Here is a 12536-nt window from a genome sequence, read left to right as displayed (position 1 = left end):
TGTATCCGGTTCGTTGACTTCCCTTCGTTCATTGATCGTAAGTAGATTATAAAACGCTTGTTACTGTTCGATCCTATCGATCGTCATACGGTTTTCGATCTTGTATTTAATTGTTACTTGAAAAAAATCCACTTGACAGTAAAGAATTGATTCTTCTTAATATATATTCATGTATTCGTCGGTTAATTTATTATCTGATTAATCATTGCAAAATTACGTAAATTAAATAATGCCCGAGGAAAGCTTTCTTCTTATATAATAATATGATAATAAGATACGTACAATATATGATGTCGCTTTGTTGATATTTCATAACTATTCTCCTTTCACATCTGCTTTGTCACTTATGCCATCTGTTATGTTCTATGAGATTTTGTCATTGAATCTCTAACTTTTTTTTTAAGAAGCTGTTTATTACTAAACAATGTAATATAACTATTACAATGTGTTTATTACTAAAAGGTATTAAACTTACTGAAAGGGGCCATGTGTTGCGGATTCGGTGATCCCAATACCGTATCATTCATCGTTCAATTTGTAGCAGGCCCTCGAGGGGTTTTCCCGGGGCGGGAAACTACTTCTCGCTAACGGCCTCCCTCGACGACGAGAGCAGTCATCCGTCTATCTGTTCGCTAATTAATTATTATTTATTATACTTGACTACACGCAGAGATAGGGATTTACGTAGCTTGAGTCCCGAAGCTGGTAAAATATTTCAAGTAGATTCCGACGAACGACAACGATCCATCTGGAAAGGCCATTCTATGATTTCCATAGTTCATCATGCGAGTAATGCGCAATCACTAACCGTGACGCATGCCAACTCACATCGATGACTCGGTAATAGGATTAGTAATTGAATCGACAGACGCTTGTTTTCATGGAAGAGATTGCCATTATCGTGCCATCGTGTCCATGTCAATATCAGTGAGCGCCAACAGCAAAGATCGAAGCGGTTCTCCAAAAACGCTTTCGACATTATCCCCGATAGAAACGCTCGGCAGCTACTCACAATCAGAATCGCATTTGTGACGAGAATGTTGATGCACGAAAATAATTTCGTCATCGCGTATATTAATTGCTCACGTTGTTTATCAGTTGTAATAAATACGAGCGAGGCGTTGCATTTCCGTTAGGAAAAACATTGATAAGAAGGTTGTCTTGTTTTCACTTTCCTCTCCCTTGGCCTCTCGCGTCTCTTTATCAAACCGTTCAACTGATTCCATACACGGTATTTGATGAATGACGTCATCGCGCGATTAGTTTCCGCAGTAGCTTTCGAAACTTCTGTTTTTCGTTGGAGTACATATGTACGTATTTAAAATTCGTAGGCTGGGCAGATAAAATGCAGGAGAATGATTATTTTAGCTCAATGTACGAATGATAGCTACTGTTTATATTCTACGTTTATTCTACGATTTCACTTTTCTATTCTATCAAGAGGGATTTTTAATCTTAAATAGAATTTGTCAATTTTCTATTTCTTAAAGAAACTGGGATACAATTCGTTTAGAGCGTAGATGTATTATTCTTGTTTTTATGCAGTGTTAAAATACTGTGTGTGTAACACGTTAAAACGCCGACGAAATTATCGAATTATCGAATTTTGGGGGTATTTTTAATAGATTAAAGATTTAATAGATTAATTAACTTGATTAAGTTTCCTGAACAATCTACGTAATTGACAGAATCGGTCTGATATTCTTTGAAGAACAAGATGCATCGTGTATTTTGTCTAACTAAATATATGTCTTACATCAATGATACAACGATTTTGTTCAATTTAAAAATCATAATTGGCAAAATAACGTGAGGAGACGTCAATGAATAACGCATTACGTTCTTGAGAAAATTCAATGAAAGTTGCAGATGATGTACATACGTATAAAGAGAAGTCACTCAATATTCATAAAGTAAATGAAAAACGTTTCATTGCTAGAGATGTTTTTCATCGCTAAACGGAATAACAACATGATTTACGTGTTAACTACATCCAAGACACTTGAATTTTAAATTAAATTACTATTAGTTCCCGAATTGTAACTGTAATACGATGTCCCTAATAACTATTTTTATTAAGTTAAATATGCTATTTGTAATTTAATTTCTCTTTCGGAAATTATGTTATAAAGAAAAATTTAATCTTTCCTTGCTAGATATAATTTCCATATTGTAATAGTAACAACAATCGATTAAGAATATTTTTAATATCACATATTATTTTACATATATGTATAAATAAATATATAATATAATATAATATAATAATATAACACGTCAAAGAATTTATATTTCCAAAAGGATTTCTATGAAAAAAAAGAACAAAAACGAAGAGGTCTGGACTGATTTATTCACCAGATCTACTATAGGAACCGGTCATCGTTTCAATTTTGCTTTGCCTATCAAACCGAAATTTGTCAAACAATGAGATCATGTTCAGTCCAACATATATGTTAGCCACCTGTGAATTCATTCGCATGCATCGGGGTTTCTTTTTTACATGGATGTGCTTTTCTATGTTATCAGCGTGGCAACAAGGCTAAACGAACGCTCTAGTCGATTGTTGACGTCGCACCATCAAAAAGTAGAAGGTCAACAGTTCAGAATCCCCCCACGTTTCTCGAGGCTTTCCGTGAAATTTCTCAGCTCCGCGATAAACATTCAGCGTGATTTATTGCGTTATAACAGTTTTTCAGTTGATGTTTCTTGATACAATACTAGGGGTGACGTGCACGACGTTTCTGGGAACAGCTAAACTCGTAAAATGCACGAGTCTCGATGACACGGATGTACGTTAAAAGTTCCGCTATTTGTTGGAGTTGTTTTTAGAGCTTGAGAAATTCATGGTTGTCGAAAACAATCCCATTTAATATTCTCTTCTTTTCTCTCGGCTTTTATCTTTCGTATTTTTCGTCGATTTATAGCGAAACACGAAGAAGAGTGAAATGCTGTTTCCATCTTTTTTCTCCTTTCTTTCCCTCTTCCGCACGTACAATTAACTCTACATATCGCGCGGTTGTATACTAATCTTAATGAACGCATTTATCTATTTGTTTGCGTACGTATTTACGTATCCTCGCACGACCAGTGGCGTCAAAGAATCTTCTCTTTTTATTCGAGATTTTACTGTAGGAGTAAATGAGTCGCAATTTACAACTCCAGAATTGAAATATACGATTGTCTTTCTCCCGTTTTGATTTCTATGTGGCGTTTCTCTTAATATCGGTTTACGAGTTTCTACTATTTTAAAATTTAATGGTCTTTCAACGCTACATAGACAGCTAAAATTAAAGTAAAGTAAGTTTAAGTAAAAGGCAACATTAATTTTGTCAGAAGTACCTATATAGTTTCAATAGTAAAAACTGAAGAAAAATTTCTAACTAAACGAAATTAAAACACTGATCGATCGAGAATACGATATGTTTACTCGTGTAAAACAGTGTTGGCTCTTTAACATTTACAAAAGTATTGGATTCTGTGATATTTCGTGGAACTGTGCTGTAATAGGGATTAGAGAAAAGGAGGCAAACAGTATCTTCAGAAACTGTTTTATTAATTTTCTACTAATACCTCTTGCACCATTCCACAACCAAGGAAATTTGCCAAAACGTTATACTATATTTTATAAAACATGGCGGTAAATTTTACCCCATGAGAAATGAGAAAAGCAAAAGGAAACCATAATATTTCCCTCCAATGTTCTTTTCTAAGACAAAATTCTGAATTTCCTTGTGTTGCAGCGCAGGATGGTCCGTGCGACGTCCTTCACTGTCTAACCGTCAAAGGCCCACGCACCGTTATACAGACCCTTAATAAACCTAAGGAACGACCACAAATAGAATTCTTTTAACAGAATTTTTAATCCTGCAAGTATATTCGATTTATGGCTGGTCTTTACGACAGTCCCTAGGTTTATTATTCGTTCTTAAAAATCACGGAGAAAGCAGGTAGCTATCTAACGTGAAAAGCGAGTATTTACTTAACGAGAAAAGCTGGCTTTTTCCATGAACAAAGACACCCATGAGCCACGTTGGTAGGAGGCTTCCCCCTCCTATCCTCATTCATTAACTTTGGCTATAACTAATGGGCATCGCAGATCGTCACCCTCACGAAAAGTGTGGACAACGAATCCGCCTGCTTAGTTCAAAAGGCATATCTATACCGAGCTTTCCTCCGTGATAACACGAGAACGAACTTCATTTGTTCCACAGTAGTATTCGAGTAACAGTTAAAGCTCGTCAGTGACAGTTAAAACCAGTTCGAGGAGCAGAAGGAGTCAGAAGTCAAGTCAGCACAGTCGCCAAGTCGAAGACAGTCAATCGAGTAAAAATCATTCATCACAGCCGCCAACTTGTAGTACGAATATTATCAATTCTATATAATATTATCAATGTTATCAATTCTTCTTGAGTCTCGTCCAAGTATTCAATTCCGCAACCAAACGGAGTTCGTTTGCCTCTCATTCCTACTCGTTCGTTTTAATAGGAAAATCTAGAGCAAATGTTATTATGTTTACCTTCGATATATATTATGAGTCGTGGAACATAAACGATACTACGTACGTATCCGAGTGGCTTATTCCTTTCAGCTGTTTTACGCTACATCACGCATCGAGAATACGACGTACAAGGGGGTTGGTTGACGGGACAAAGTATAAAGAAATTAATCGAATTATTTCCATCGTTCGATTAGTCTCTCATAATGTTTTATTCATCGATCGGGTCATAGATCGGGTCCGGATTAATTCTCCCAAGGCAGTAAATTGCGGGCAAGGTTCGCTACGTGCGAAACGTCGTCTCCTGCGTCATTTATCGCCCACTTTGAAATGCCGCGTCGATACGCTGGTATTTTCCTTCTTCATTGCTTCATAATAGGCTACAGGAGTGACGTAACGATGATGAAAATATCTGCGCTAGTTCCGATAAATTGTGGTATCGTTGTCAAGTACATATATACGTGGTTCAGTCTAGTTATCGAGGGTGTATAAGTCATTCTGGATGGTGAAATTCTGATGACTAACGTGGCAAATCATTGAACGTGCTAAATCGTAATCTCCAAAGAAGTATGTATACTATTTTCATTTCTAGTGCATGTTACCTGGCCATGTAAATGGTGGTACGTATAGTGCGGTATAGCGAATCTTTACTACTACTTTTTTAAAAACTTTAATGCTACTTTTGTTTCTGAAATAAATTATGAAAAATGTAATCGATCGACTAATAGAGCTAGTTATATCTTGAATTATAATTTCCAAGATATTTTGATAAAAAGGTATACCAATTTCGTTTTGAAGCAAATCATTCTAAATTAGATATAGTAAATACGTGCACGAAATAAATATGGTGGTGCACTTGGTTGATCGATGCAGAGAATATTTGGATGTCGTGAATCGTAATTTTCAAAATTCTTCCCATTTCAATGAAGAAGTATATTAACTATCTTCGTTTTTGAATTAAATTACATGAAATGCAAATTTTGTATGGTATCACTCGATCAATTATGGATAATATAGCGAATCGCATCGCCGAGTGTCGTGAAATATAATTGTCATGGAATCTCGATGAAGAAGCATGGTACTGCTTTAGTTCTTGGAATAATGTACAGGAAATATAAATTTTTACAATATTTGATATACTAGAATAGTGTAGCGAATTGTTGGGTACTCTGAATCACAACTTTGGAAGGATTTCTATGAAGGAACTAGTTTTGAATGCAAATTACTCGAAATATAAATGATGACGTTCCTCGATTATTTACTAAAACGATTCGTTGGATGTGTTGAATTATAATTTTCAGATTTCAACAAAAAAGGATAATACTTTTATTTTTAGGGTAAATTACAGAAAATTTGAATAATGATGTCACTCGACCGATTAGCATAACATCATTGGGAGTCCTGAATCATAATTTCCAAAGAATTTCTGCGAAGGAGCATGGCATAAATTATTAAAGATGTAAATGGAAAGCTCGATATTCTGTTTTAGCTGATACTAAATGCATTCATCTTGTCCCTGAGGTCTTATTTTTTGATTGCCTTTTGTCAATTAATAGCAGCTCGCACTATTGTGGGGTTCTCAGGTTTCTCTGAACAAGGTGAAATTGTTTTACGTCACGCACAATTCAGGGTCTCGTTTACTAATAATAACTGAAAATCGATAAACGTACGCAGTTAAAACTGGGATAGAAGGACAGAAATACCCGATGTAGTTGCATATGATTTATTATCGTAGATCGGTAGATGTGTGCAATTAGTATTGTACGTGAATTGCTTCTGTGCAATAAAAGAAACCAGAAGCACATTGCAAATTATTCATGTAATTAATAGTAAACATGATCCAGCTTGATTTATCGATTCTAAGATTTACGAGGATTATTCACTGAGTCGTGTAGGTTATACAAACGAATACGAATTATTTTTACAATCGCGTACTGATATTTAATCTCGAGTATTTTATTGATTAATCTAATGAACGATATCGAAGGAAGATCCGCCAATATTCCTTCGTCGATCGAACATTTCGTATATTTGAATTCTATAGTTGGCTTATGGTTGAGCGATTTTCAAAAAAAGTTAACGAGTATAAATATTTGCACGAACACTGTAAGCGTTTAGGCCATTGACGAATTTGCCTATTTCAACAAATACGTATTCGTTTATTCACCACGCGAATCATTTGATCATCTGGATGAAACCGTAGTTGCATGATGCACAAAGTAGAAGAACCAGCGTCGTCTCTGCTCGTGAATTGACTGTACTACGACACATTGAATATTTAAATATTGTACTAACAATTTGCAAAGTCTAACGTCAGCCAAGAGTCGCTGAAAAATTCCTACTTCTTCTAATTTGCCGAAGCTCGTGCCGAGTCTTAAAGACACATGTATTTAATTCACTCTTATCCGTTTCAGATAGATCTTATCCTTAACCTAATTATACTGTTTAATATTTTGATAAAATCGTCGTTTGAAGTGATCTTAATTTAATTAGTTGTAAAGGGAGAAGCTGTTATAGAGCTTTTTATAAAGTTTCGCTCTAATTCTATGTAAAAATCGATGTGTTCTTTTTATGTACAACGTTTATTTATACAAATATGAGAAAACGAGTGACTTGGAATGTAATATGCGACAAAGTTCTATACATGGTAATTTTTTTCAGTACTATACTAAATGTGGCAGTAGAATCGATGGTTCAGTAGTGTATTTAAGAAACAACTAATCTATTCAGATAAAATTATCCTATTCGCTACACAGAGATCTAGATCTTGAACTTGTAAGAGAACATATTTGGCTGAGGAACGTGTCGAATAAAAGTCCAAAGGCAATTGAAGAATAATCTATAAAAGAAAGATTGGGAAAATGCCAAGAATTCCACATAAAATACAAAAAAAAAAAAGAATTCTACAGTACATGTTTCAAATTCTTGTCTTTAGAACATACGTAACTGACGATAGCGTTAACAAATATGAAAGCAAGTATAATAATTGGATATCAATTTTATACATTAAAAGTATCACCGATAAATAAATTGTGCACCAAAAGAATTGTACAGAAGAAAAGAATTTTTCAGATATCTACGAATAAATCTGATAGATCCACGATCGTTGATATCTTAAAGACGACGACGAATTCCGTCGAATCAAACCTACGCTTACTCAATACACAAATCAATCAATAATCAACGATCAGCGATCAATACTCGAACGGAGCTACAACTCATTGTTTTCCAGGAACAGCTACATTTCACCGAACAGTTTCAACAACTGTATCGCTTGAACAACAAGTTAGTCACGGAACATGGTTTTCCACGGAAAGCTATGCAGTCGACCTAGTTCTTCGAAGAAGTTCGAATCGAAAATAAAAGTGACCGAGGTGGAAATCAAGAATGGCGTGTGACGATCAGAAGAAGAAGAAACGGCGCAGTTCATTCGCCCACGAGTTGAAAAGTCAAAGCGCCCGAGCGATGGCTAAGAATAGCACGTGGCGATCATTGCTTCTTGTCACCTTCGTCGATGTCTTGGCGACGCAACGCGCGCGTTTCTGCTAAGCTCATCATTGTAAACAAACGCGCTCACAAAAGAGTCCGAAGGTCCGAAGGTTTCTAATAGCGAAGGACGCTTATCTTTACTATTCCAGAATATACACGCAATAGTTAATTTCTGTGAAGTGAACTATAAAGTTTGTTATAAGCAGAGATCACTAAAATTTCCTATTCGTATTCGATATTATAATTAATTGCGATGATTCAATTCTACATTTATGAACATTCGACTATTTAAGTAACTCGAAGAAGTATTGGGAAATAATCAAAACCTCGAAGAATTAATATTTTATCCGGAACGTTAGACGATATTACAACAACGAGCTCGTAAATTTAGTATTAAATTGAATCTTTTCTTATTTATATGTGTCGTGTCTTTCGATCACTATTTTCATCAATTTCAGCGTTCGTATTATTACTCGATAGGCTTTGAAGAACTGTGGAAGAGAATCCAATGTATTTTAATTACTATAACTTGCTATATTAAGCCTTGCAAACACCTTTAGCAAATTTTTCCTATGTATATGATACGTCGTAACTTTGCATGAATACAGAATTCCGATAGATTAAATGTTGCTGTGATACGTTAGATGAATTGACACAACATGAAGTCAGCAGGTGTCTTAATACTTATGAACGGAAGTGTGTTCTTCGGTTGACGTAGGATCACTGCCACTGTACGTCGTTGCTATTTATACTCAAGCCGTTGCATTGTTAACTGGACTGTAACCTACGAGACTCAGTCTGAATCTTATTATATCCTACTAGAGAACGTCCATTGAATCGTGGAATGCGCGTCATAGTTTGTCAAATTCTTATCTACCTTGGTATGGCAGATGCTTTTGTCGTTGTCCTACTTAAGTTTGATTAGGACATTTAATTTATTTTGTTATATTTGGGCATATATATATATATATATATATATATATATATATATATATATATAATGTATTAATAAATATCCATGTGCAAAACCGAAAAATGAATACAATTCTATTACATGTATACATGTATATGTGTATTTTTTGGTTATGGAAATGCACATTTATGGCTTTAGGTTGACTTCGATTACATTTCTTGATATCAAATATACGTGATTTGAATGGAATATGTTAGCGGTGTCGCATTTCCGAGACGATGCGACGGCAGATAGCTCACTGATATTTAGTCTTACTATAATTTATGACTAGATTGCGGATTTTCATGCATTTATGATGCAAAAACGCACACCTTGCATATAATATGCAGAAGTACATAAAATATCCAGAGTAGAGTATCTACTATGACATTTGATAAATGAAACGAATTTTTATTCAAATTACATTTCTTTAGTTATGTTCATAGAAACAGAGATACATAAAATTCTGCGGCGTATTTATGGCTGGGCGGAGAGCTCGACACGATGATTGAGTGAATGTTCGGAAAGTCCATAGTCGATGACTGTTTTTGGTAACCGGACTGCGAGAAACGCCACTACACTTACTCAAGAATCATCGATAAGGAGCAATTTAGCTAGAGAGACTTTTGTATTGACGCGATTTGTCTTTAATATATGCGTGTATACGTACGTATGTGCCGATGGTACGTTTCGTAAAAGCTTTAGGTGTTAGAAAGTCTCCGAATCTTTGGTTATACGTATATTTATTACGGAAAGACTGTCTTGAACAACATCGAACTCCTACAAAAATAAAACGATTACGAAGAAGCGGATGTTTCGTAATGAATAAAATCAATTTTCCCGATAATTGATTATTTCTATCTTTCAAATATTATTTTGTGAAATTGAAAACTTTCCTAGATAGTCGAGGAAACATAAAAAATTCGTCAAAAGAGAATGTAAAATAAGTAATAAAATTTTTCGAAGCTCGGTATAAGTGTTTAAAATAACAATGGATTATTCGTTTGTTACAGGAAGAGAAAATCACAATGTTGAGGATTGGATCTCTACTGACCATACTGGTCTTCATGACCGTCATGAAGATCGTCGTCTCGAATCGTTGTTTGGTAACGCGCGAAGGTAAATTTTAGCCTAAACGTTTCGTCTGACCACTTACGAACCTTTTCTCCTTGGTCGCGCTTCACGACCGACTTATAACCGCTATAAGAAATTAATTAGAGGATTACTATTTTGACAGAAGTCAATCCAAAGAGATTGATTCACATGGATGGACAACCATTGAATCTTAACTTCGAAGTGTCTGAAAGAGTCACCCACAGGTTGGCCACCATAATCATGAAGATTTTCTTGACCGAGGTGCTTGGCTATTCGGGAGTGTCTATCTTTGAAATGGAAGACAAATTCATGCCGAACGACACTTTCGATAGATTGTCTGGCGATATAACGTTCAATAATCCGGAACAGTAAGATATACTGTTTACTCTTGTACTATAGATACTTATCTTTAAAACGAAGATTTATTTACAATTAAATTACAATTTTGTTATTTTAAATTAATATTTACAATTAAATTAAATAATAAATTAAAGCTCGTTACAACGGAAAATATTTCCTACAATACGTATATATGAATATAATACATTCATAAAAGATTTCAAGAAGTTGACATATCTGTGATTCTTCGGGTTTCCATCGTGTGTTTGATAGGCGCACTTTGGTTCGACTTTTCGAGGACATTGCAGTATAGTCTTTCAACTTCGCTAAAAGTTTCTTCCTTCAGGAGATTCCATATCGCTTCTTCAGTTTCGCTGACACTGTTTCTTCCCTGAAGAAGTAAACTGAAACGGTCATGAAACGTCGGAACAAAGAGCAATTATCAAAAAATTATCGATCGAAAACCGAAGAACCACTACATATGTCATCTGATAAATATAGAGAATGTTTAAAATTTGAGATAAGTGTTCGAATGCTTTCACGAGCAACTATAATTTTACAAGGAAATTTCAAGAGATTCGAATTCCAATCCCAAGAGAGGTTCAAAGAGAAACAGCCTGACATTGACAAATCATTAATTTCTTCGAACAGAGTTCCAATGGTGAACATGGAGGTCTGGATTCCGACACATCTGGACACGATGTCGCTGCAAAATTTACTCGACGTGAAGGAATGCGGATCCATTGCTCCGCCGGGTCATTTCGGTTGGTTCGTTCCCGTTGCGTTAGCGAGACCTGGCGACAGTTGGATAATCTTCACTAAACGTGAAACAGCTGCACGTTTCGATGTGGACGAGTTCACGTTGGACAACATTCGAAATTTCACTATAAATCCAGCCACTAAGGCTGACTACTGCCAGCAATCGTTTTGTCAAGATGGATTGTACATTCCCGAGTGGTGTCAGGGGAAACCATGCGCTCTATTATTGACTAGTTACGGCAACATTACTGACTTTGTCAAGGATCACATCGACCAGTTGAAGTTATACGTCAAAGTGGCCTGGGTGGGGCCGAACTTGAAATACGTGACTGAAACTTTGACCAAGGAGCTGTTGCTTATACGAAATTTAACCCATGATAGGTATTTATTTGACACATTTCTCAATGAATGAACGTTGCGGCTGGTCTCAATCGGAACTTCTATTTCTACGGAGATGCAGGGTCGCGCAAAAGTCTTGGACTATCGAACAGAAACGTTTTGTTTTTACGAATGATTGGAAGGGGCTTGATATTATTTTCAATTTGACATTACCTTAGAGATATAGATGAGTTATTATCTCGAGATGAATTTCATATAATTACTACTATTAATGATTTCTATTTTAATGCCGAATAACGTAATAAATTCCGTATCATTGGCCATTCTATTTTGGATATTATAAAAGCTTGATTTCGTTTTTAACTTTCTTTCCCCTTCTAATTGATATGATACATTTCAAGTGATCTCACACTCGGTTTATCACACTTGAGTTAGCTTGAATCAGTGATCTATTTATTGTAACGTTTCTAACGTTAATAAGTGAGAAATAGTAGAGAGGTGGTATGCAAATCTTTATTACCATATAATACTGCCTAGAAACATTTTCTAAAAGTATACTTAATTTCTATTATAACGTTGATGACCTGAGACCATTGCGTAACACTGTATCCGAAGCACAACACAGGTATTTTGCATAAGATTTTGCGTTTTACGACTAACGATGAGGAAAAGATATAGTATAAATACAATTTCGTAAATGTTTTATTGAAAAGTTGCAACAAAAATACGAAATAATATCGAATTGATCTTTTATCCGAAATAAACGTTAAACGAACATTAACAACGATGAACAAATCGAGAAAGATTAATTTTTTAGCCTCAAGATCGTCAGATGTCGAGCTTTTTATTTGCGGTTTTACTGTAAATTAAAAACTTTATCAGACAAGAATATACATGTATGTATTGTATATATAAAAACGTGTAATACTTTCAAGGCGAACCAGTCATACATATTCGTTTGTACAATGCGTACAATGTGTTTTTACGCTTTATTGAATGAAAAATCATACTTTCTTAACTAACCGATTATCGGTTTTCATTCGTACAAGATTTCTTTTTTTACTTTTG

At 35.1% G+C, this 12536-nt stretch overlaps 1 protein-coding gene across 3 annotated transcripts in view; it reads left to right on the top strand.

Moving 5' to 3' along the window:
• The window catches only part of LOC117231557, a 39324-nt gene that overhangs the window by 17765 nt on the left and 9023 nt on the right, over positions 1-12536 (top strand). For 2 of the 3 annotated variants that reach the window (XM_033490110.1, XM_033490111.1), the window contains exons 2-4: positions 9950-10055; positions 10174-10399; positions 11022-11510. In XM_033490110.1, the coding sequence (XP_033346001.1) occupies positions 9950-10055; positions 10174-10399; positions 11022-11510 (821 nt within the window). Of the gene's footprint in view, positions 1-2936; positions 2941-9949; positions 10056-10173; positions 10400-11021; positions 11511-12536 lie in introns of all 3 variants that reach the window. The other variant, XM_033490112.1, reaches the window with a different exon arrangement.

The sequence above is a fragment of the Bombus vosnesenskii genome, unplaced genomic scaffold, assembly GCF_011952255.1.
Source record: "Bombus vosnesenskii isolate JDL3184/JDL3185 unplaced genomic scaffold, Bvos_JDL3184-5_v1.1 scf7180000013273, whole genome shotgun sequence".
Taxonomy (NCBI): domain Eukaryota; kingdom Metazoa; phylum Arthropoda; class Insecta; order Hymenoptera; family Apidae; genus Bombus; species Bombus vosnesenskii.
The sequence above is the reverse complement of the archived record's forward strand: the minus strand, read 5'-3'. Positions and strand labels throughout refer to the sequence as shown.